This window comes from Zalophus californianus, chromosome 3 (assembly GCF_009762305.2).
Source record: "Zalophus californianus isolate mZalCal1 chromosome 3, mZalCal1.pri.v2, whole genome shotgun sequence".
In the NCBI taxonomy this organism is placed as follows: Eukaryota; Metazoa; Chordata; class Mammalia; order Carnivora; family Otariidae; genus Zalophus; species Zalophus californianus.
Window position 1 is genome coordinate 102341279 of NC_045597.1, and position 27129 is coordinate 102368407.

General features: G+C 35.2%; 1 protein-coding gene across 11 annotated transcripts in view; it reads left to right on the top strand.

Moving 5' to 3' along the window:
- The window catches only part of R3HDM1 (R3H domain containing 1), a 198699-nt gene that overhangs the window by 78568 nt on the left and 93002 nt on the right, over positions 1-27129 (top strand). For 5 of the 11 annotated variants that reach the window (XM_027588758.1, XM_027588759.1, XM_027588757.1 and 2 more), the window contains 8 exons: positions 5387-5428; positions 5895-5984; positions 10110-10224; positions 11298-11376; positions 20507-20566; positions 20650-20790; positions 24491-24599; positions 24690-24785. In XM_027588758.1, coding sequence (XP_027444559.1) covers positions 5387-5428; positions 5895-5984; positions 10110-10224; positions 11298-11376; positions 20507-20566; positions 20650-20790; positions 24491-24599; positions 24690-24785 — 732 coding nt within the window. Of the gene's footprint in view, positions 1-5386; positions 5429-5894; positions 5985-10109; positions 10225-11297; positions 11377-20506; positions 20567-20649; positions 20791-22560; positions 22694-24490; positions 24600-24689; positions 24786-27129 lie in introns of those variants that run through there. The other 6 variants (XM_027588764.1, XM_027588766.1, XM_027588763.1 and 3 more) reach the window with 5 other exon arrangements.

Below are 27129 nucleotides of genomic sequence, written 5' to 3' on the forward strand. Positions count from 1 at the left end.
ACACAGGGTCACCTGGAGAGCCAGTGGCATGATTGAGACTCGCCTCTAGCCTTCTACCTCCATTTGTTTTTTTCCAGAGCAGTGATACCTCATTTTTGCCCAACTACCCTAAAAGCGCCATCTGTGTTTCAGTGCATTTTCCAGCGAACTCAAGCTCTTTTTGCTGAGTCTTGTAGATGTTACATTGCAAAAATGAGGACACTCCAGGGGGCATCCCTGTCCGAGGCTTTGACTTGCTTCCTAGTTTGTGAGACTTGTCTGATGAGAGATAAGATAGGGTGTTCTCAAGATGGATGGGTTTTAGAAAGGGAAAATAAAATGCTAAACTCACATGCATACATGGCACAAATTGGCTCAGGAAAGATACTCAGCATCTCTATCAGGCTGATGAGGGGAGACTAAGGACAGATTAGTCCTTTGTCTTTAACATGATTCTTGCCATAAGTAGCTTTTCTCAGCTGAAAACTACCATGGAGGCTTATTCCAGGATGGCTAATCAAGATTTGTTAGGCAGTGTTGGCCTTGAGTTAAAAGTGGTTTGAAGACCATCTTGCTGTGTGCCCTGAACCACCTTGCTTTCTTACTGCTTAGTAGAGAGGCTCTACTAGTCCATGAAAGGTGCCAGCACAGATGGCTCCACCCTAATCGGGATCATGGTCACTGAAGATTGATCTTGTACAAGTAAAACAGATGTTCAGTCAGGTGTATCAGAAGACTGTAGGCACAGTGATTGCAAGTGACACTAGTGGAGATTAGCAAAGGCTCCCTCTGGCCTTTGTGGGCCAGTAGGAGGTATTTTTTAAATGAATGAAGCCATTCAAAGATTATTCTTCAAAGAAATGACTGACGCCATGCAGCAATATCAATTATCACCTAACCCAAAGAGCTTGTTACTAAGGGCTGTGTCAGAATAATGTGCTTGGTTTGCACTTGTAGTTATTGCCTTAATTCCAATGTTAATTTTTCTCCATATACAATCAATGTAAAGTCATATCTCATAGTATTTATAAAGCATAATTCTCACTGGTCTTACTCTAATCAGAGTACCAAAGGGAATATAAATCAAATCTCTAAAAGGGGGAGGGGAATTAACTTGGGACAAAATGTTGGATTTAGCAATGACTTCTTGGATATGACACCGAAGGCACAGGTAACAAAAGAAAAAAAGACAAATTTGACTTCATGAAAATTTTTTTAAATTGTGCATTAAAAGCCATTGTCAACAGAGTAAAAAGGCAGTGGCAACCCGTAGGAGAAAACATTTGTAAATCGTGTATCTGACAAGTGATTAATAACCAGAATATAGAAAGAATTCCTAAAAACACAACTATGAGACTGTATTCAAAAATGGGCAAAGGACTTGAATAGACATTTCTCTAAAGAAAATCTCTGAATGGCCAATAAGTACATGAAAAGATACACATCATCATTAATCATTAGGGAAAAGCAAATCAAAACTACAATGAGATACTACCTCACACACCCATTAGGATGGATATCAAAAACAAGTGTTGGCAAAGATGGGGAGGAATTGAAACCTTGTACACTCTTGGTGGGAATTTAAAATGGGACAGCCACTATGGAAAACAGTATAGCAGTTCTTCAAAAAATTAAAAATAGCATTACCATATAGTCCAGCAATTCTCCTTTTACGTATATAACCCCCAAAAACTGAAAGCATAATTTTGAATATATATTTGTATGCCCTTGTTCTTAGCAACATTATTCACAATAGTTGAAACCTTGAATCAACCCAAATGCATCCATCAACATATGAACGGATGAGCACATTTTGGTGTATACATACAATAGAATATTACTCAACCTTAGAAAGGAAGGAAATTCTGCAGTAGGCTATAACATGGATAAATCTTGAGGTCATTATGCTAAATGAAGTAACCCAATCACAAAAGGCAAATACTGTATGATTCTACTTACATGAAGTACTTCAAATAGAACATTAAGACAGAAAGAAGAATGGTGGTTGCCCCGGACTGTGGGGAGAGGAGAATGGGAGTTATATTTAATTAGGTATAGAGTTTCAGTTTTACAAGATGAAAAAAATTATGGATGTGGATGGTAGTGATGGTTGTACAATGTTATAAATGTATTTAATATTACTGAACTGTATACTTAATTGTTAAGATGGTAACTTTTGTGTGTATTTTTCTGGTTAAAAAAATGGGGAAAAGTTAAAGCATGCTTTAAATAATAAGATACATTTTTTAAGAAATTGTGTTCTTATTAAAGCCAAATCTGGCTGCCAAATCGATACCAAAATATAAAACAAAGGCTATTTACTTTAATAAACAGAACTTGTTTTTCTCTGCTTTGTTCTTGTGTGTATATTATGTAATTTCAGTTCTTTGCTATTTGAAGTGAAATTATAACTGATTTTTATTGAGTAATGCCACTTTGGCAGGTTATAATCTACTTATGTAGTAGTGTATTAGTTTTCTATTGTAGCAGAGCATATTTCTATAAACTTAGATGCTTAAAAGAACATCCCTTGTCAACTCACAGTTCTGTAGATTAGAAGGTAAGTTGGGCTCAGCCAAGTTCTTTGTCTAGGGTTTCACAACGCCAAAATCCAAGGTGTTGACCAGGCTGGGCCCTTATCTGAAGACTTGGGAGAAGAATTTGCTTCCAAGCTCATTCCAGTTGCTGGCATAACTTAGTTCCTCGCAGCTAGCTGTAAGTCTGAGATCCACGTTTCCTGACTGACTTCTCAGCCAAGGGCCACTCTGCTCCTAGAGCCTGCCTACAGTCCTCCCACAGCCTTTCCATCTTGAAGGCAGCAATGGTGTGTCATGTCCTTCTCACCCTTTATTTCTGACTTGCCTTTCTGCTTCCAACTAAAGTAAACTTTAAACTTTTAAAGAGCTCTCCTGATTGGATCAGACCCAGCTGAGTTATCCCTGTTTCTTAACATCAATTTATTTGGGATTTCAGTTACATCTATAAAACCCCCTTCACAGCCTTACTTATATTTAGATTGGAGTTTGATTAAATAATCAGGGGATGGGAGTTTGGGGAAGCCATCTTTAGTGTTCTGTCTGCCACAGAGAGTATTTGATCCACTAGAAGGTTTTTTATAGGTCTGATGTAAAGTGCACTAGACTGAGGTTCTGAAGGTGTTGGGTTCTGTTTGACTGTTTAGTAATTCTGAACTTGGACTATAAGATTCTTGAGACCAGAACTGTCTTACTTATCTGTGTAGCCCCAGTGCCTGGCAGTGTCTTGTATATAAGCAGGAACTTAGAACATGTTAATTAAATGAAGTCAAACTCAGATAATTTTACCTCTCTCTTTTCTTTTCATCTTCATCGTCATCAGAGGTTCCTACAGAATTAAAACTGAGCTGGTGAATGCATGTATAAGTCTATGAAAACTCTAAATCATTACCATAGGAATAACATACAGTATCCTCACTTAATTTTTTTTTTTAAGTTAAATCTTACGGCTAGTGAGCAGAAGTAGGACATTGGTCTTCTGACAGCCTAGATTCCTAACCTTTAATAACCTATTACATATATATAGTGCTTTAGGTTTTACAAAACCCCTTTTTTAAATCTGTCTTTTAATGAACCTATTCAAGAGCCTTGAAAACTAGTACAAGTAGTATGAGCTTTTATACAGATGAGAATAAACTGAAAAATTTGACCAGGACCACCTACTTATAAGCAAAGCTAGAGATTTAAATTCAGCCCTCCTGCATAGGAAATATAGCTTGTATTTGCCAATTCCTCATCTCTTTTATTTTAAAGTTTTTTAATAGAAAGTTTTATACCCCTGATATTTAGAATTATAAGGGATGACTGAGGATGGGAGTAAGTTACAGATTCTTTTTTTCTTCTAATGCCTTGGAACTCATTTAGTTTTGTGCATTTTCTAGTATTCATCTATTGATTTTCTCCCACTTTTTTGCCTATAAGCCCTCACTCCATTATGTAGCATAACTTTTTAATTCTGTTTTTAGACTGTTAGAAATCCTCTTGACCAAATTAAAGAAAGTAAATGGGAACAGAGGACAGTCCTGACATGTAGAAGCTCTCGTAGGGAGCACTGACGTGTGCATCTGCATGCACTTAATGTGCCGCTTCCTTCTCTGTAAGACATGGAAAGTCATTTTTCTTTATTTTTTCTATTTTCCTCTTGTTGTCACTGCTAAATTTGTAGTATGCATAATCCACGGACAAAATCCCCAAAATACAGTACTGCTTATCTTTCAAGAACTTTGGACACAAAATGGGGGACAGGACACACTGGTACTGCAGATTCTCATTTCTGTTGGTTTTACAGAAGGCTTTCTTGGATGTTAGAATGAAATGGTGGCTTTTTTTCATAGGTCAAGCATGCTAATCTAGGTATTAAGGACTTTTTTTTATGTTTCATGTTTGGTACCAAACTAGCTTCTTGGTTTTAATATGTATGAACGATAGATACCTGTCTGATATTGGGGTTAGAGAGGTAGATTGGAGTAGGTAAAGTGTGTTTAAAACCTATGTGGCTCTATTTCACAGACACTTCAGCTGCTTTCCCAAACCAAAGCGTGGTATCACAAACTACAGCTGGTTGCCCCAGCAGGTGTCCCAGTCATGTGATTGACAATCTTTTTTTTATTTTTTATTGTTATGTTAATCACCATACATTACATCATTAGTTTTTGATGTAGTGTTCCATGATTCGTTGTTTGTGCATAACACCCATTGCTCCATGCAGAACGTGCCCTCTTTAATACCCATCACCAGGCTAACCCTGACAATCTTACAGTCATGCTGAATGTACATGCACATTGTAACTCTGCCCTCTTTTCTTCATTTCTGCTTCATTGTCTTACCCTAGACCAGGCAAATAGGATTCCATCACTAATAAACTGGTGGTGAACTTCTTACAGTGTTGAAAAGACGCCGTAGGTAGATGGTTGTACTCTGACTCAGTGTGCATTTGAAACATTCTTCTTAGTAAGTTTGGAACTTTTCTAAGTGCAGCTACTGAAGATGCCTCAGGGTTTTGTGTATGTGTGTGTGTGTGTGTGTGTGTGTTTCCTAATCTTAAAGTATCGTGTGTTATAAAATAACTTAAGTGTATTTTATTTTGGTACTACCTAAGAAGTTAACCTACAAGTTCCATTTAGCTCAGTTAACATGGGAATTGTGGCCATTTGCTGACCTAAAGAAAATACCAACCCACAGAATGATTTTAGAGAATCTTCCACAAGTGTGCTTCTGGGAGGAATCAGTACTTTTTTACTTAAAACCAACTTTGATTTCCTCATTTCCAATACTTTGTGCAGGTAGTTTCTCTGTGGTTTAGGATTATGAATTAAGCAACAAACTCTCTGTTTCGGTATGAAATTTAATACAAATCTTTCTTGTGTGTTCAGCGGCCATTGCAGTCATTTGGACAGACAGGAAAAAGGTCTAAGGTATAGTAAATATTTTGTGCTGGCATGCCAAGGGCCTTCCTTCATGCTTGATGAATCCTTGTTTTCATACAGCGCTGCATTCAGTTTAGTTTTGTCATATTTTGTTTGGGGCAGAAAGCTTATTTTCTTTTATTTGGGGTTTTTGTCTTGCCTAGTCGCTTTTGTGCATTGCTTTTATATCTTTAATGATTCTCTATAGAGAAAATGGCTTTCTTACCATTCTTTGGGTTTTGAAATTAGAATTAGTCCCATTCTTGCTATTGCTACAGTTTTTGAAACTGCAGTTACTTGTTTTCACTCTTAACAAAAGGTTTTGTGATATTTAATGATATATTTAACTTGTACATTTCACCTACTTTTATACATGGCAGAAACTATAAAGAAACTTTCTAAGAAACTCTAGGGGGCTTTTGGATATGCCCTAGATTTGTGAAATGTAGTGTTAATTTTAAATACTTTTCTTTAGTCAAGCTCAAAGTTAAAGCTAGTTCGGAGCCTTGCAGTGTGTGAAGAATCTCCACCACCCCCTACAGCAGAGATATCACAGGAGAACCAGGTAAAAAAAACAAACAAAAACAAACAAAACAAAACAAAAAAAAATTGTTATTTAAAGACATGGTGCAGTAACCTGCTTCCTGGAGAGTATTTTTTCATAAGGTTAAATAAAAGTTGTATATGCATGTGTGTGCATTATGTATGTGTTTTCATATTTTTGTTTTATTTTTAATGAGTGAAACTCATTTTATAATACTTGCTACTGAAGATACACATGAAAAGGTGGAAAAACCTTACTACTTCAACTAAGGCTTAGTGCAGTAGCTTCTCTGGAAGAATGTAGGGATTATATACATAACTGGGAATATGACTTTAAGGGATTATAAATGATTCTTGAAAAGTTATAAAATATTAAAGTAGTACTGAGAGTGAATGTAATTGTGGTGAAATTTGCCCTTTTGATTTTGGCTTTTATAAATTTGTTAAACACTTACTGCTTGTGTGTGAAGAGGAGAGACTACCCAAGACTTTGGCTTGATGTATTATTTTACTTATTAACCTGAATGCATGGTGAAGCCAGTTTTCTAGTTAGGTTGGCTGTAATAGTTTAATACTTCTAATTTCTCTTCTGTCTGTGCTTGTAAAATATTGAACAACTGAGTTTCAAGCAAATGGTTCAGTTTGCCTTTTGTATTCTTTTTAATGCTGTGGCTTTACTTTTCTAATAATCTTAACTATGCATTGATCTTTGTCTCCTGTTACCTTTGGACATTTATACATAAATATTTTAGGACCCTCTACCAATGTTTTCATCAAGTGTGATAACTTTGCCTTTTTGTGGTTTGTTCTACTTCTTAAGGGATTGTGCATGTCTGATATCCCCTTACATCCCAATAATCCATTTTCAAAGAATTAAAGCAACTTCATGGTTATTTTAGAAACTATGACTAAAAAGAGGAAGGAAAAAAATGACCATGGCAGGTTGTACATCTTTTTTTTTAAATAAATGCCAATTGTACATTTATTAATTCAAAAACAGACTGTTGTGCTTTACCTTGATTTAGAAGCTTCTACTCTCAAAACCCTCCTATAGATATTGAAGATAGTTGTCATATATTTAGAACGTGTTGGGTTCTTTAAAAATACTTCACTTCTTTGTTTCCAAAATACAAGAAAAGGAAGGTTTTGAAAATAAATTATTTATTGTCAATGAAGAATATACACAGATTCGTTTCCTTTGAAATTTGTTCAAGTGTCAGGAACATGGGGTTAAAAATTTGTGATTTTTATTTAAAATTTAACTACATGGTTAGAAGATAACTGAATATTCTATAAAGTAGATAGACGTTAGTAATAAAATAATGGACTTTCAAGCAAGAAGCTGAAATATAATCAAAATATTTTATTAAGAATTATTGCCTGGAGAACATTTTTAAATGTTAACCTTTGGCTTTTACATGGTTGTTGACAAGGTTGAAGAGTTATGGCACACTTTGGAAGAAATGAATGAAATTTTTTTTAAATAGCAATTTTAAAAGTTATATTGTACAAGTCAGAGTAAACAGTACACCTGTACAAGGTGGAGCAGTGGATATTGTAACGTTCTTTGAAAATTCATTTCTTCATTCCGCTATCCAAAATGTTGCATCATCTTAGCCTCATGGAATTAATCCAACGTTATTGAGAAAATGAGAAGGGTCAGGCATTCATAAGACTGTTAATACGGAAAAAGTACATACTTTTTGAGAAAAAGTGTAATGTGATCTTAGGTCTTATTCAGTACATTTTAACCAGATCTGAAAAATATTAGAGGGAAAATTCTCACAGTGCTACGTAAATATGCCTAGTGAAAATTTATATGAGAAAAAATATCAAGATTGTATGTTGTATATTAATACATATATTATTGATCAGAGATAATAATTTTTGTTTATATAAAGTTCAAAAAGCTGAGTTTATAGCATGTGAAAAATGAATAAGGTATTTATGCCAGAGTTCAGTATTCCACTTAATAGGTTCTTTCTCAGTTTCTCTTGGATACAATATATTTTTTCTTTTCAGATAATAACCCATTATTATTCTCTCTGAGCAAAAGATATTCCTTTTAGTAGAAAGTTGTCTTCTTCCAAGCCTTGAGTTAGCTAAATTGCACCTGAACGGGAATTAGAAAATGAACTATTTCTCATGAAATGTGGTAGTATCTAATTCTTGGCAGTAGAGACACTTTCCAACTAATAATGCCTGCTTCAGAATGTGATTTTTGAGGAATTAATCTGGAATAAAACTCATTGTTCAAAAGATTGAGAGGCAATTAAAAGAGAAATGTCACTTGTGTCTGATGAGAGCTTATGAGAGGGAAGTGACCTCAATAACAGCTTTCAATGACAGAGTGAAGAGTAAAGGAATTACAGTTTCCTATGGAGATGTTGCTATCCTTCCAGTTATTTATAGTCAGAAGAGTTCATTTAAAAGGACTACTGAGTTTAAAATATGTCTTGTTTATTTGCTACTAAAAACAAGGCCTCAGTACCAACTGAAAGCAAGGCCTCGACATATAAAGCCTACTGGATTTTTAAATACATTCCATCTTGATAAAATAATTCAGTATCTGTAATTAAAATGCAGGGCTTTGGGAAGGGAATTTAGCAATGAAATTTGATAATGGAAGTTCCTTTTAGTGAAGGTCTAAATGCGAAATCTTTTCTTCCAACCTGGATTCCATAGATTATTCTTGAGTAGGAGTAGAATTTATAAGTCAGGAAAACTTCTGTAATATTCTTCTTCTGAAACATAGTTCTGGGATTCCTTTTTAAATATCTGTTTTACATTTAGGAATAAAATAAGGAAAGTAGATTAGAAAATGAGTCATAATGAGAAAAATTACTTACCAGTTGATGAATATATGAAGTTGTTTAATGTATGAAGTTTAGTAAGCAAGATAAAGGAAGGGCATAAAGCAAGTATTCATCATTCTAATAAAAATTGCCATGCAGAGCTTTTGCCCTATATTCTAAGCACAAATTTGAACTGAGGTAGAATGGGAAGCAGAAGTAAAAGGAGATAAAAATAGCAGTCACCATCCCTATAGGAAAAAATACATATATATGATCTGAAATCCTGCCAAATATTATTTCAAAAAAATTATGTGGGGGGGGGAGGTTAATAAAATTCTTGTGGTTGCAAGTTTAACTCCTGAAATTTATATCCCCTTTGATGTTGACTTATTAGACCTATTTCCACCACAGCTATCACCCAGAAAAGTGAAGTAATTATCTGATCAGAGTTTTTCATCACTAAAGAATAGCATCATTTAGTCTACAAATAGATCATACCTCTAGCATTAGTAGAAATGGTCTGGAAGTTATTCTACCTTTATAACTTTGCCTGAATAAACAGAGCAATGTGATTTGATTTTTTTTTTTTTTTGCCTTATTAGGATATGTGAATTCATTTCCAACAATTTCTTTGGGTTCTGAAATTATATGTAATGACACTGTTTTTGAAATGGAATGTAGAATTCCTTCTCCTTTTCAGTTTTATAGAATGTGATTACTTCACAATTAAATATTACATATCCAGAAGGAAAACAATCTTGTTTGAAACCTTTCTAAAACTTTGTGGTGATTGAAGGAGGAATAGTAATGTGTAAATCATAAATTAAAAATAATCAGTTGTGTGGATTTGGTTTTGGAAAGTTTTACTTACATTTTTATATGTTAAGAGAATGGAGGAGTATGAGATTATAATGGATACTCAAAAAATTATTTTTTAAGTATTGACTTGTCACTCGTTCCTATTGTCATAATTGATGATAATTATTATTCTTTTGTTTGGCCGTGGCTTCTCCAGTACAAAAATAGGTTAAGAAGACCTTGCTTCTGACTCTTTAGGGGTTTCATAAGTAGATACCTTCAGAGTAATATAGAAAATACTTATGTTCTCTGAAGTAATTTTGAGGATATGTTTCAATTGATATATTCAACTCAAAACATTAACATTTTCTGTCTAGACTTAGATAAAAACAAAAATATTAAGTTGTATTCCAGTTTGAAGAATCTAATTGGATAACATAAAAACTGTGTTCCTTTCCTCCTCTATACAGTTTTGTGTTACTCAAAAATTAAATGTATGGTATTAACTAAATTGCTTTATATTTTCACTTATAACTGATTTTGCCTTCCAACAGGAGAAAATTCAGATCCAGTTAACGCAATCATTTGAAAAAGAGGAGAAGCCCTCAAAAGATGAAGCAGAAAAAGAAAAAGCCAGTGATAAGTTGCCCAGAAAAATGTTATCAAGAGGTTTGCGATTTATTTCTGTGTTTTCAAACAAAATTTTAATTTTAACATCAGTAATTCCATCCTTTACCCCCAGAAAAATTAAAAATAGTATATCTGTAGTAAAAATGCTAACAGAACAGACTGAAGGGATGATAAAATATTTGTTCATCTGGGCAAAATGGCAACACAAATCTGAACATCAGTAAGATGCTTCAGCCAAAAAACTGCAACATATTCCAGGATCACTGAGGCAGGTAACTCTTGACCTCTTATTGGTCTCTCATAATGGAATACTGGAATCACTATAATTTGAATACTTGATTCTGCTAAAAATAATACTACTCTTTAATTCTTTATGATACAACGATCTGATGCCAAAATACTCAGTATCCAGTAAGAATATTCTTGGAAACCCAGAATGTTTATCTTTCATAATCAGTTTCAAGGAACTCCACCATCATCTAGCATTGCAAGTCAGTAAAAATGCTTCTTTGATTTGTAAACCCAGTTACATTGGCCGGTATTATAAACAGCATAAGTATATTACATTTAGGGGGAAAACCTTAAATATGCAAAACTATGCATGCATAGTCTGGAAAACTATTTTGAAAGCAAGCCTTTGGTGATAGACGTGATCAAATCTAATTAAATATTCTTTCAGAACTAGAATTCCTACCTACCTCCAAATTATTGCCTCTACATATATTCATAACTGAACTAAGCTGTCTTAATTTGCACTAAATGTAGATGATTTAACTCATTCTAACTTTTCACTCAAGGAGGCATTTTTGATCATGAGAATTGTGTGTATATAAAAGGGTCTTTAAAGAATTTAGAGTAAATTAAACTGGCACATGTGAGAAAAAATTTTAAGGACATGCATGTACATGCAGTTATATAAATCGATGTCACGTTTATTATATGGGAATAGAAAGCTTGTGGTCATCTGAGTTCATCATAAACTCCCTTTTCCTAATTTGTCAATTTTTTTCCCATGTGGGGCATCTCATTTAAGATTATGCATCATGTGTGAAAGGGAAAGGGATTTGTTTTCAAACAGCTTTATACTGGGTTTTTGTGTTGTTGTTTTTTAGATTCCAGTCAAGAATACACTGATTCAACTGGCATAGATCTACATGAATTTTTAGTAAATACATTAAAAAACAATCCCAGGTAAAAATTAAATTTATAAGGTTTACATTGCTTAGAGTACCATAATTTTGCTATGTTTGTTTTCATTACTGAGTTAGAATATTAGAATAAGATTGCAGTGTTTGAAGAACACGAGAAACATTTTAGTTTCTTAGGGCTAAGATGTTGTTGGTCTATATGAACATGTATAAATAGTTCTTTGCATTATTCATGTCCCATGATATAAAAGTAACTCATCCTTTTTGTAGGAATTTTTGGAAATACAGTCACCAAGATATTTTGGCTCTTAATTGAGGTAGAGAGGTAATCATGAATCATGGAAAAGAAAAAGAAAAAACTTCCCTCGTAATAATACTCCCAACCACATAAGAACTTGGTGTATTCATTTATATGAGTTTTTGAACTTAGCTAAATGCAGAATTTTTGTTCCTTCTTAGGTATTAACCTTCAACCCATAGATTTTTAAGATCCTTATGTGGGTCACTGTGAAACCCTTTGTACTGCCAGGGTACTAATGAATAGACTCTAACTTTCTGGTAGGTCATTGACCCCTTTGTGGCATTCTCCCCACAACAAGGCTTATCCACAAAATACACGTCCATGGGGTAGAAGACTCCAAGGTTGAGAATCCCTCTTCTAGATGTTAGCTTCCCGGAGTGATAGTTTTTTAACATACACTAAAAGGAAAGTAAAACAGTTTCTTTGGGTGTATGCACATGGAAGAAAACAGGAATAATTCTCTTTAGTCTCACAGAGGCTTATGTCGTGCTTCAAGATAATCTTTATTTTCATTCAGGATTTATTGTAGTCAGTATCATCTGGGTTTTCTATTTTACATTCAACATAAACGCCAAAAAGAGAACCACCGAAATGGAAAGCGGTCTCCTTGTAAAAAGGGCTGAAGGAGTATATAGTATGGAGTGAGGAAGGAGATAAGACAAGTCTGCATGACTTATTTTTTTTCTTCAGTTCAAGTTTATTCCTCAGTGGTCCCAATAGAACAATTAATTCATCGAACAAGCATTTACTGAGCATCTGTCATGTTCCAAGCGTTGTGCTAAAAAAATAGTAGATATAAAGATAAAGAAGATATAATCTCTACCCTAAAGTATTCACCATTTCTGAGCTAGAAAAAAAGACATGATATATAATTAAAATAGAATTGATGTGTGGGGAGCCTGGTTCTGCCACTCCCGACTGCTTGTGTACTCTCTCTCCTTCTCTCTCTGTCAACTAAATACATAAAATTTTTTTAAAAAAACAAAATAGAATTGATGTTGTTCAAGAAGTTTTTGGAGTTTTATAAAAATCCAGGGAGGAGGCTTCAACCTCGTTTTGAAAGGATATGGGAAGAAGACTTCACTGAAAATATATGCCTGAGCTGAGCCTTGAATTCACGGTGCTTTAAGTAGAAGCTATCCTTATAGAGAAGCATGAGAAAGGCATTCTAGATAGATACACGTGCATTGACAAGATACAGTAGTGTTGGGCGCCTGGGTGGCTCAGTTGGTTGAGCGACTGCCTTCGGCTCAGGTCATGATCCTGGAGTCCCCGGATCGAGTCCCGCATCGGGCTCCCCGCTCAGCGGGGAGGCTGCTTCTCCCTCTGACCCTCCCCCCTCTCATGTGCTCTCTCTCTCTCATTCTCTCTGTCTCAAATAAATAAATCTTTAAAAAAAAAAAAGATACAGTAGTGTGTGAATAGTATACTTCCTCTCTCACACACATTCTGGCTCCAGCAGGGAGGCATATGGCAGGTGATTCTAGAAAGTGATGGGGAAGGTGTTGGTGAGGTATGAAGACAGCCCATTTCCATTTGTCCTTGACCTAAGATTGTACCAACATTATGGGGTGGTGAGTCCCAGTGAGTGTGGAGTGCTACTGGGAAGCCAGGGATGCTAAAAAGATTTTTAAGACAGTAATGAACAGTGAGAAATAGTCTTTTTTGAAATGTCAGTAGTGTACCATTTAAGAAGTACTGAGTTTGACATGCTAAGTTGAAGAATAATTAATGGATTTTGTATAGGGTAATGCCATAATCAGATGTGCGTTTTAGAAAGATTACTTTGGCAGTGAGGGCCCAATCCCACAAACAAAGAGTGTGGCTAGGAGACCAGAGGGAAGAATAGAGAAAGATACTTAGGAAGTACCATGGTAGTGGTGTGATACGGTAGAACAGAGTAGCCACTAGGTTTCTGGCTAGGCTGACAGCCCCATTAACTGCAAAAGTGGGTAAGGAGCAGGCCTGAATGGAATAGGGCATGTTCTGTTATAAATAAGTATAGTTTGAGGTGCCTGATGGAAAAATCAAGAGATGAGATCTGTCCAAAATTAAAAGGCTCTGGTTTTCAAGTAAATAGGGCTGACTCAAGTAATAGATTCAGTTGTCACTAGTAGAGATGGAGCTTGAGGAGGATGTATTTGCCCTGAGAGATGGAATAAATGACAAGGATAAAATTCTGTGGAAAGACAGCACAGACAAGGTAGATGAGAAAGGAAGAGACTGTCTTAAAAGCAGAACAATCATGAGAACATTTGTCTAAGTTAGGGGCAGGGAGTGGCGGCCTGGGTGACTCAGTCAGTTAAGCATCTGATTCTGGATTTCTGTTCAGGTCATGATCTCAAGGTCATGAGGTGAGCCCCTCATCAGACTCCACCCGGGTTATGAAGCCTGCTTGAGATTCTCTTTCTCCCTCTCCTGCTGTCATTTCCCCCTCCACCTCCCCCGCCCCACCCTCTTTTTCTGTCTCAAGAAAAAAAAAAGTTAGCCAGCAGGTCAGAAGCCAGGAGCTGTTTCATGAAAGATAAAATAACACAGGGACTTGAAAATAGAAGTACCAAAATCAGCCCACTAGGCTGAGAAATTAGGAAATTAGTGGCTATTTTAATAAATTGTTCCATTTGGGGTGGAATGGTGGAAACCAGAACTCAGTGAGTTGAGGAATAAGGGGGAAGATAGAAAACATGTAGCTAATTTCCATGAAACAAAATAGGATGCTAGAAAGGCAGCATTTTTCTTTCTCTGAACCTGTAGGAGAGACCTTGGTAAGGACAAAAATTAGAAGTCTATACATCCTAAAATATTTTTCTGTTGTAAGTTCTCTGTTTTCTTCTACAAATGCAAAAGTTTTAAAGTTATCTGCATATATATTTTTAAGTGTACAATTTAATGGTTCTCTTATACCCACAGATATATGTAGCTGTCACTACAGTCAATTTTAGAATTTTTTCATCATTCCAAAAACAAACCTTGTATTCTTTAGCTATCATCTTCCTATGCTCTGAGCTCTAATCTACTTTATATCTCTATAGATTTTCCTGTTTTGGATATCTCATAGGAATGAAATCATGTGTATGTGGTCTTTTGTGGACTGGCTTCATTCACTTAGCATAATATTTTCAGGTTTCCTCCATGTTGTAGCATGTATCAGTACTTTATTTTTTTTCTGTGTATGCATTTATATTTGAATAAACATAAGTGAATAATTCATGTAATGGCTAGTATGTAAGTTATTACTAATGTTAATGTGGTTTAGAAAGTTGTAGCAAACGTTAAATTTTGTGAGAAATAAAATTTGCTTAATTAATGACTCAGTGTTCTCTTGATGAAACACACAATTAATTGCCAGATATACATGGTACAAAAGTAGTAGTAAGTATGACAGGTTTCCACTAAAACTTTTAAGATTCAATATAGCTCAGAGAGTTCTGCTTCATTTTAAGCAGATTTATTTTTAGTAATATAAAAATTCAGTCAGTGTTTCATTTCAAAATTTTTCTTCTGATCATAAAATCTTTATCTTATTCTTAGCCAAATAAATAAACTTAGCTCCAAATGTAAAATAATTTATCAGTAATTCCTATTGCAAAAAGTATTTGCAGAGGCTATGTTAACTAGTCATTGCTGATTTAGAACCTAAGAACCTAAAATTGACTTTGATAGAAATTATACTCAGTGACATGATCTTCTGCCTATTTTTGTATTGATTTTATATCCATTTTGTGTAAATTCCATGTGTAGTAAAGAAATATGGATAATACAGGCAACTGTGTTACATAACTAATGGGGGGAGAAACTTTTGGATTAATCCTGAGAATGGGTATTTTAAAAGTAATTTGGTTTGCTCTGGGGAATGTCATGTAAGAGTTCTGTTTTAATTTCTAAAATTGCTTTTATTGGGAGTAATGTTTATTTTATTTATCTGCTGCAAATGTTTGGCCAGGCTCATATGGAATATTGGGAAGGGGGCTGGTTAGGTAGAGGCATTATTGTTTTCTGGGTTTTTTTTATTTGCCACTGGTATACTAGCTGTGTACAGTTTCTCTAAAGTTATTTCTGGTATAATGGCTAGAACACTGATAACTAAAAGATTTTTTTTTAAGATTTTATTTATCTGAGAGAGAGAGAATGAGAGATAGAGAGCATGAGAGGGAAGAGGGTCAGAGGGAGAAGCAGACTCCCTGCTGAGCAGGGAGCCCGATGTGGAACTTGATCCCAGGACTCCAGGATCATGACCTGAGCCGAAGGCAGTTGCTTAACCATCGGAGCCACCCAGGCGCCCCTTTTTGCCCCTTCATTTTAACTTTAGGTAATAGCTTATTGATTGGTTTGATTGAGATCCCTGTTCTTCTTATTTTTAAAATAATAGACAGCATACATTGGTTCCCTTTAAAAGTATACAATAATTTCGGGGCGCCTGGGTGGCTCAGTCATTGGGTGTCTGCCTTCGGCTCAGGTCATGATCCCAAGGTCCTGGGATCGAGCCCCGCATCAGGCTTCCTGCTCCGCAAGGGGCCTGCCTTTCCCTCTCCCACTCCCCCTGCTTGTGTTCCCTCTCTCGCTGTGTCTCTCTCTGTCAAATAATTAAATTATAAAAAAAAAGTATACAATAATTTCAATAAGTATGCCCATTCTTAGGTTCATGTGCTAAACCTTATGCCTTGGGAAAAGTAATTTGTGCACCTATTAGTTTGAGTCCTATATGCAGTGCTTCTCTAAAGGGTTATTAATTTTTTAACTTACAATCATTACCAAAATATCTAACCTTGATTACATATTACAGGAAGCGTATATTAAGCTGTAGTGGATAAAAGGCAGGAAGTGTAAATTTAGGAAGATTACCAGCCTTATTTTTCTAACAAGTTATACTTCTTAGTAACTAAGAGTTTAGTAAACTAAACAGGGAGGCTTAGTTTAAATAGTGTGGTCCAGATAATGATAAAAAATCCTCTGCAAGACATCCAAACGGCCAACAGACACTTGAAAAAGTGCTCAACATCACTCGGCATCAGGGAAATCCAAATCAAAACCTCAATGAGATAACACCTTACACCAGTCAGAATGGCTAAAATGAACAAGTCAAGAAAACGACAGATGTTGGCGGGGATGTGGAGAAAGGGGAACCCTCCTACACTGTTGGTGGGAGTGCAAGCTGGTGCAGCCACTCTGGAAAACAGTATGGAGGTTCCTCAAACAGTTGAAAATAGAGCTACCATACGATCCAGCAATTGCACTACTGGGTATTTACCCCAAAGATAAAAATGTAGTGATCCAAAGGGACACATGCACCCCAGTGTTTGTAGAAGCAGTGTCCACAATAGCCAAACTGTGGAAAGAGCCAAGATGTCCATCAACAGATGAATGGATAAATAAGATGTGGTATATATAGATATATAGAGATACACACACACACACTAGAATATTATGCAGCCATCAAAAAAATGAAATCTTGCCATTTGCAACAACATGGATGGAACTAGAGGGTATTATGCTAAGCAAAATAAGTCAATCAGAGAGCGACAAGTATCATATGATGAATTTGAGAAACAAGACAGGATGATAGGGGAAGGGAGGGAAAAATGAAACAAGATGAAACCAGAGAGGGAGACAAACCATAAGAGACTCTAATCTCAGGGAACAAACTGAGGGTTGCTGGAGTGGAGGGGGATGGGAGGGATGGGGTGGCTGGGTGATGGACATTGGGGAGGGTATGTGCTATGGTGGGCGCTGTGAATTGTGTAAGACTGATGAATCACAGAGCTGTATCCCTGAAACAAATAATACATTATATGTTAATAAAAAAAAAAAATCTTCTGCAATCCATAGATGTACATGTGAAAGAAAAAAAGCAGCCTGAATTTTTATCAGTGGCTAGTAAAATTGTTAGAATTTTTTCTTTCATGGAGACAACAGAAATTTCTTTTCAGTAGCAACATATTCACTGAAGAACATTTCACAGATCTTTTGCCCACTGTTCAGAAACAGAAAACCATTTTTTTTTCTATCTTGTATGATACAAGTATTCCTACCTTGGCTTCCCCCCCTCCACTGCTCCCATTTGCATGGTAAATGTTTTTCCATCCCTTCACTTTCAATCTGCATGTGTCTCTAGGTCTGAAATTTGTAGATAGCATATAGATGGATGTTTTTTTAATCCATTCATTCATCCTTTGTCTTTTGATTGAAGCATTTAGTGCATTTAAAGTAATTATTGGTAAGTGTGTACTTAACAGGCATTTCGTTACTTGTTTTCTGGTTGTTTTATAGTTCTCTGTTCTTCTCTTGGCTCTCTTCCCTTGTGGTTTGATGAGTTTCTTCGGTGTTATGCTTGGATTCCTTTCTCTTTTTATGTGTGCATCTATTGTAGGTTTTTGATTTGTGGTTACTGTTATGTTCGTATATAACATACGTATAGCAGTCTATATGAAGTTGATGGTCACTTAAGTTTGAACTGCGTTAAAAGCACAAAATTTTTACTTCCCTCCCCCATGTTTTATATATATATGATACCACATTTTACATCCTTTTATTTTGTGTATCCCTTGCCTGATTTTTGTAGATACAATTTATTTTACCACTTGTGTGTTTTAACCTCCATATTGGCTTTATTAGTGATTAATCTACTACCTTTATTATAGGTTTGCATTTACCAGTGAAACAGGAGACCAACTTGAAAGTACTATTTCATGAATGCTTAATGAATTGCCTGCCTCAGATTCCTTTTTTTTTTAAACAATAAGTATATAAAATACATCAGGAAAGTTAGAATTATTTCATCTCAGTACACATTGTACTCAAAAGGTTAAATGAAAAGAGGGTCTTATAGTTACATAAATAAGTCCTTTTGTGGGGGAGGGAGCCTTCTGAAGTAAACCTTCCCAACCACCCCAAAAAACTTCAGGGAAAAAATATTAAAAGATTTTATGAGTGAAATAATTTGATTAATAGATTCCGTGCAGATACATTTGTTGAGCTCCTCTATATAGTCCAAATAAGTATACAATGATAGTTGTGACAAATGCTTTTAAAGAAAAGTGTGAAAGAAGCAGGTTCTAAGAAAGAATATAGAAACTTGTTCTAGGCAGAGGAAACCACACGTTCAAGTAACCAGAGACAGGAAGGAGCTTGGCAAGTAGAGAGATAAGCCAAAATGATAAGAGTTTTGTGATTAAGGGGCAGAAGATGAGGCTGAAGAGGTAGATAAATGTAGGCCCCATTACAGATACTTATTTTTAACCTAAGAGCAATGGGAAGCCTATGATAAATAATTAACCAAGGCAATAACATGTGGTCACATGTGTGTTTTTAGAAGATCGTTATGGATGCTCCAAGTAGAATAGATGAGGGAACAAGGGAGGACAATAGACGAGGGTTCTAGTAGTCAAGCCAGAGATCCTGCTTACTTGGATCCAGGGTAGCAGCAGTGAGAAAAAGAAGCAAAATAGAAGGCAGATAAAATTTGCAGTAGTAACTAACTGCATAGGAGGATTAGAAAAAGGATTATAGCAGGCCACAGATGCTTCTAGTACAGTATGCTGGGTGAAAGAAAGTGCCACTTACTGAGATGAGGAATACTAAAGGTGAACCAGGCTTGGGGCAGAATTGAATGTTGCTAGAATTTGTGTTAAAGTGTAATCCGTTTTTCAGCTTTGGGTTTAAAGTCACCAGGTAGGCATGTTTTTCTCTTGAGTTTTCAACTAATGTATAAATATATATATATATATATGTCAAATATTACTCGGTTTTTATGAGACTTCTTTGCAACTAGAAGGAGGTCAAACTCAGGGCTGATGTATAGTATAGACTTTCAGGCAGCTTAAGCAAGGGCACCACATCCTCTGTCCTATTAGAGTTAGATGATTCTACTCTGTATTGTTTATTGGGAAACATTAAACTTTAGCCTAGTTTTAATGATCTCTAAAAATTCAGGGACAGAACTGAATGATCTGTAAAGCTACTTCTAGTTTGAAGGTTCTCAGAGTGTTTCACATGCACATGAAATTTCCATTGAGCACAAGAACACTCATTTGAGCCATGTCCTTGGTATGTGAGCAAGGAGGTCCTTCAGGGAGTAGTGATACGGTTAATATTCGTTACAGCATATGTGCATTAAATAGGACCCTAGTGGTCTAAAGGAGCACGTGCAGGTTCTCCCTAGAGTCCTTATTTATTTTTCATATTGGAAGCCTTGGGTTCATTTTTTATTTTTATGGCAAAAATTCCCAAAGTCTTAAAAATGTTTAATGCAAGTTTACAGATTTTGAAAAGGCTTCTCCTTCTGAGTTAAAATTAGTAATGTAATTCATACTTCTCTGCTATAATTCCATCTGTATACTAGCATTAGAGTCCCACAGGAGTATTCCTGTTATTACTGGCATTGCATGTTCTTTAGAGTACTGTTTCTATAGAATTCAGGATAACAAAGTCATGAGCCTAACTAAAGATGTCTGTGTTCCTGCTATTTCTCAGCTTTATTAAGGAAGTAAAGATTAATATGCTCTTATTATCCATGTATCTACAGAACAGACTCCAACATAGTGATACTTAGCAGATCAAAATATATCTGTTTTAAGAATGGCCACATGTTGGTAATTGTTGAAGTTGGGTAAAGGCTACATTGAGATTCATTACACAGTTCTCCATACATTTGTGTATGTGTGAAATTTTCCATAATAAAAAAATTAAACTAAAAAAAGTCATCTTTTATTTTTTCTAAACATTACTTTTTTAGAAATCATGTATATATTCTGGCATCAAGTTTGCGATATTCCTCAAAGTGCAGTTTTTAGGGAAAAATTTAGCCATAATAATTCAGTATTTATGATTATTTCAGTGTTAAGTTTTATATATGAGTCTTCATATTTTGTTTCAGGGACAGAATGATGCTGTTGAAATTGGAACAAGAAATTTTAGATTTCATTGGTAATAATGAGTAAGTCCTGACATTTAACAAGAAAACAAATTGTCATCATAGTTCTCCTTGATTTACTAAATTAGTTTTTCTTCTATTCCTAGGTCTCCACGTAAAAAATTTCCCCCAATGACATCTTACCATAGGATGCTATTACACAGAGTAGCTGCTTACTTTGGATTAGACCACAATGTTGATCAGAGTGGGAAGTCTGTCATAGTAAACAAAACTAGTAATACAAGAATGTAAGTATCAACAAATATAGGCATTTGTTAAGTATGTATGTGACCATCCTTTATCTTTCTACAGCACCTTTCATCCAAGGTTTTCCACGTTTTAGCAGCCTAATTAAGTGTTATGACAACCTTATGTAATAGGGCCAAAAAATACATAAAATGTATTTTAGTGCACTAGATACAAAATGAACCAGTCTAGACTAAAATAAGGCAGATCAGTGAGGACTGGTTTAAAAGCACAAAAACAAAAGAACTTGAGAAGTCCTATCAGTGATGTTTGAAAACCATTCACTTGGATTTTTTAGTTAATGTAATTTAGATAGCTGTGGCCAACTTCAAGCAAATTTGGGGTTTTTTGCTTGTTTTGTTTTTTTTAATTCAAGTTAGTTAACATAGTGTAAAAAAAATTTTTTTAAGGCAGATTTTGACACCCGCACATTCAGTTAATCTCCCATCATTTTACCATCCTTTCAGCCTCTAGTTTTGCTTCTTTATCCCACAAATCTCAAGAAGGTGGGACTGTTGATTAATATAGTATTATCCATAATGTTGTATCCCCCTTCTGAGCTATGTATAATTGACTGAGGTAAAGTTTTTAAGGAGTTAAGAGGAGCCATTTGCTTTAAAAAGTGATAGCTTCATAGTGTTGCTGAATTATATCATCATTGCTGATATTTGGAAGCAAAAGGCCCAATGCAGAGGCACCTAAAATTTTAACATGTATATAGCACCTCTTCTGCCTATTTGTAAAACTAATCCTAAAGCAACTAGTTGATTTCAGCTAATATTTATACTTTGGTGGTAATCTGCCTATTGGGAACATTTTCTATATCAATTTCATATGTGGCAGGAGTGGGTCTGTGGTAATGAGCAGCAGTCAGCTTCAGACGACATAGATAATGCTAAAATTAATTATTTTTCTGCTTTTCTTGAAGCTGTATTTCTCTTAGGGTCTTATCTATGAACCATTCAATTTGCATGGTTGTATTTAATTCACTCACATCCCTTCTGTTATAATGGCCTTTACTGTTACAGCTGCCATATTGTTTACTGGAACAAAGTTGGTTTTCTTCCATTTCATATGGTATTTTTTCTTTTTTTTTTTTCATTTTATATGGTATTTTGTCAACTAAATAGATAACAGCGGTGGAACCTAGTATTTTTAAATTTTTGTTCCTACAATTAAAATTAATGAAGATAGATGTCTTTGAAAAGGATCTTGTCTTTCTTTAGAGATTATATTTTACCTATTGCAAATGTGAATCTGATTTAATTTTCCTCTATTTGTCCCTTACTCTTAAAAATATCCTCATCAATTAGTCTTTGCCCAATTCGTTATAGCTCAAGTAACCATAAGATATGAGCTGAACTGAAGGTGAATAGAACTCTAATTCATTTAGCCAATACCTTTCAACATTACTCAGAGCTGCTGGATACCCAACCACATGTACATTAGCAGGCATTTTGTCTAACATTTCGACTGATGACTCTAAGGTTTTCGATACAGTGTAACCTCAGTTATTTGAATGCTATGAATGGTGTCAGAAAGCTTTAGGAATCTCTTTATCAAAGTCATCAAAAGTTGAGCTAAACACAGATGTTCATGATGTACTTAAAGAAGAATAGATCAGTAATGTAATTATAACTAGACATTCAGATCATTGAAGTTACACTGTATTCTTATTTTATATCTTCTGAAATATGAAGAAGGTTGTAAATCAGAAAACCTTAGAGATCTGCTCCACATTGAATAAATGCAAACTTACCTTTTCCTCATAGGCAAATTACCCGCTCCAGCCTTGAACCAGTGGTGTTGTGGATGTCAACAACCCGGTGTCCACTGGGGTGTCTCAATGGAGCGGGAAGTTGGCGATTGCAGGGCAGTAATATCAGGCATCTATAAAAGAAAGAGGTAAGACAGTCTTAAGGTTAGCTGAAATGCCTGCCAATGCTATTTGGTGTGGGAATCCAGCTGCTTTAGAAAAGTTACCAGGCCTTAGGTCAAACATTATAGTTGACTTTGGAATAAGAATCTCTCATCTAAGTATAGACTCCTTCAAGAAGAAAATACGACTTTGAACAGCTATAAAAATAGTTGATAAAAGTAAGCAGGGTAGTCATGTGACAGAAATAACCTACTACCATCTTCAGAACTAAATAATCTTTCAAACTCCTACTAAAGAAAGCAGTCTTTTCCTCATCATTTTGGTCATGAAATTGTTTTTACTCTTTTTATTGTTCTTCCTAGTTATGTATGTAGCTCTTTGTGGAGATCTGCTCTTGTTTCACTTATCTGAGTATATTTTAAAGTAGAGATTTCTCCAGCTTACTTAGATAATTCTTATTTTTAAATCTCCTTTTGCATAATTTGACAGGATGTAGAAACAGTACTTTATTAAAAATTCACTAGGTTAAAACATATTCAGAAGAGTTACTTGAACATTATATATAATGATATATATATATGGTCACGTTTGCTGAAGATACCGTTACTTAGGTTTATTTGGTTTAGAAATTTGCTTGGAATATTCCCAATACATTATGTCCCTATATAATACATATTTAAACTATATGTAAAAATCTACTCAGGTTCAGTTAGACTTTCTTTGTGCCTCTAAATATATTTTTATGTATCATGTATTTCAAAAGAATAATTCCAATTTTATAATAAGATGTTATTAAGTCACAAGAGTATTAAATTAATTTGTTGAAGCTGACAATATATTTTAGAAAGTGAAGTTTTACATAATTTTAATTTTCTACAGAACATAACCTTATGTCTGTCTTCTGGATCTCATTAGAACTTGAAACATTTCTATAGAGGAAAGACCATTCAGCCATTGTTACGATTTCATAATTATTCCTTGAGGTCCAAAACTTTAATGAAGTTTTAACCTCCAAAAAAAGAATTATTTTTTGACCTGTTCCGAGTAATATAAAACAAATTTATACCCTGCTATAATTAAGAATTCTTGATAACTTGGTAGCATTTTGAATGAGCCTCTCAGGTGTTAGGTAATTCAACCACAAAATATTACTTTAAATTATGTCACACCAAACCAGGTACTGTAAGAATGTAACATAAGATGAAGTACTATATACTTTTTTCTTTCTCCTGGAATTTTTTCTTAGATTTAGAGGAGGCAATGCAAAAAGGATAAATAGACTTTGAGTCTGATGTACCGGTGCTCCAACTCAGCCATGCGCTTGCCCTTGACCCTGGACAGTTGCTTAAGCCATTTGACCCTCAGTTTTTTTTTAGTGTTATTTATAATAATAACAAACTTCTGTTGAGTATTTACTGTTTTAAGTGCTGTTCATCTATTAATTCATTTCCTTTTCAGAGCAAGCCTATGAAGTGAGTATACTATAATTCAATTTATAAATGAGGAAACTAGGGAACAGAAAGGTTAAGTAACTTGTGCATATCCTGAAGCAACTAAAGTGGTAAAGCTGAATGTTTGAACCCAAGCAGTCTGATTCCAGAGCCTACAGTGTATTTTTCATAATGGCCTTTCAATCGTAACATAAGGTGGTTAATATTTTCTCATAAGATTATTATGAAGAGTGAATGAGATAACACAAGTATTAATTATTAGTGGCACTAGCGAGTGGTAATTTTTTATTGCTTTGATAACATAAAATATTATATTTAACTTTACTGTAAATAATGTGTACTATCTCTTCTGTTCCCGTGGGGTTTTTTTAGACCTGATCAGAAATTCAATGAACATATTAAGGATGATAAAGGTGAAGATTTTCAGAAACGATATATCCTCAAGAGAGATAACTCCAGCTTTGACAAAGATGATAACCAGGTAATCTGTGACAGTTGCAGCTTTTTTCTAGGTCCAGGACTTATACCAGTAGATCATTTTCCCAAGAATTAATTGTCCTTGTTTCTTTAGATGAGAATACGTTTGAAAGATGACAGAAGAAGCAAATCTATAGAAGAAAGGGAAGAAGAGTACCAGAGAGCTAGAGACCGAATATTTTCCCAAGATGTATGTACTGACTTAGATTTAGACCTCACTGTTAGGATGTATACTAATTGCATTACAGGAACTCTTTCCTTCTTTCATCTATTGATCATTTATTTGTAACCGTATTTGTTATGTATAAAGTCACTTATTAGAAATATTGAGATCGCTCTTGTTCATATAATTTAATAGCTTATAAAATGCTGCATTGAAGCAGTTAGATAAATATTTCAAATGTTGCATGCAGATAGACTACAGGAGCAGTATATCAGACTGAGTATATAGTTTGTGTAATTTTTTTTTCTTCCAGACCTCTCACAGACTTGAGATTTTAAGAACATTGGTCATAGTCTACAAAATCATGTACTCTAAATTCTTCTCAGTAGTAGACTTTTCTCGATAAGTAACTTGTTTCTTCTTTTAAAATAAAACTGATTAGGGGCAACTGGGTAGCTTCGTCAATTAAGAGTTGGTCTCTTGATCTAGGCTCAGGTCTTGATCTCAGGGTTGTGAGTTCAAGCCCCACATTGGCTCTACACTGGGTGTGGCACCTACTTTTAAAAAAACAAATAAATAAATAAAATTAATTAATTTTTAGATTATATTTGTTTTCTACTTTTAAGTGATTATATGAAAAATCTTTCAAGTGGCTAATTATTTTATACATGTATTTGAGAAGAGACCCGGTTTGGTTTTACTTGTGTCTATTAAGTACCCATTCTGTACAGTACTAGGTATTATTCAAGGACATATGAATGCATGTAATTTGTGTTAACACTCCCAGAGATAAAGATTTCCTCCATATTAAAAAAACAAAGAGTAACATTAAAATCTAAACTATCAGTTAATACTCGTACAAACCTTATTGAGCACCAATAGTATGTGCTATGCTGGGCACTGGAGGACATATCCATGAACAGTTAAAATAATTTATCCCCCAAGCAATCCTATGGTAGATACTATCACTGTTTGTATTTTACAGATGAAGACACTGAGGTTCTAGGAGGCTGAATAAAATAGCAAAAGATTGTGTAGCTAGAAAATGACAGAGTTGAGATTTTAGCCCAGGTCTGCTGCACTCAGAGCCTAAACTAGATGTATTTCTCTCTCTAGTTTATAAAGTCTTTACCCCAATAAATCGCCAGGTAATGACAGTATGGTGTATGATTTGTGCAGAGACGTGACGGTAAAATAAAGGACACAGCTGAGAAGCACCACAAACCAGAACTGAGGCGTGAGGGGGAGAGTTAGCTTCCAAGAGGAGACCTCTTAAGTAGAGGGTCAGTATTTGCAGAGGCCCAGAGATAAAGGAGAACTTGACAGATAAGGAATTAAAAGATTCAGAGAAGCTGGACTATAGCCTAGGTGACAGAGAAAGTGAGGAAAGTTTAGATTAGAGAAATAAGCAGGAAGCAGATGACTTGACCACGAAAGCTGGTTAAGGTGGTTGGGCTTTTAGTTAGAGCAGGAGTCAGCAAACTTTTTCTGTAAAGGGCCAGATAATTAGTATTTTAGACTTTTAGAGCCATGCAGTCTTTATGCAACAACTCACATCTGCCTTTTTAATGTGAAAGCAGGCCTAGAAAATACATAAATGGTTGGGCATGGCTGTGTGCCAGTAAAACTTTATTTGCAAAAACAGGTGGCTGACATAGTTTGCTGACCCCTGTGCTAGAACATGAGGGAGCTATTAAGGAGGGAAGACGCATGATCAGATTGACATTTTAGAGAGACTGCTGTGGTTTCTGTTGTTTAAATTGGATGAAAGAGGCAAAAACTGGTAGCTGGAAAACTAGTTAGAAGACTGTCATAAGGGGCACCTGGGTGGTTCAGCTGGTTAAGCGTCTGCCTTCGGCTGAGGTCATGATCCCAGGGTCCTGGGATCGAGCCCCGCATCGGGCTTCCTGCTCAGCGTGGAGTCTGCTTCTTCCTCTCCCACGCCCCCTGCTTGTGTTCCTGCTCTCGCTGTCTCTCTCTGTCAAATAAATAAATAAAATCTTTTAAAAAAAAAGAAGACGACGACTGTCGTAATAATAAAAGGAAGAATGGTGGTTGCCTGAGCTAGGTTAATAGCATTAGAAGAGTTTGGCTATGAGCTACATTGAGGTATAGCTGCTTGTTCATTGCTACAGCCACAGCCAAAGCACAGGTGATCAAACTATTTGTTGAGTGAATGGGGTAGAATCTACAGATTGGTGTATACCTTTAATATATAATCGTGAAAATGACTTCACTTGTTTGGAAGAGAATATTTATTTCAGATTAATCTGTACCACAAAAATGAATGGCTTCAAGATGTATATCTGTTAAAAGAATGCATGGTGTCTCTAAGCCAGAAATAATTTCATTATTATTTATTTTGGATTTT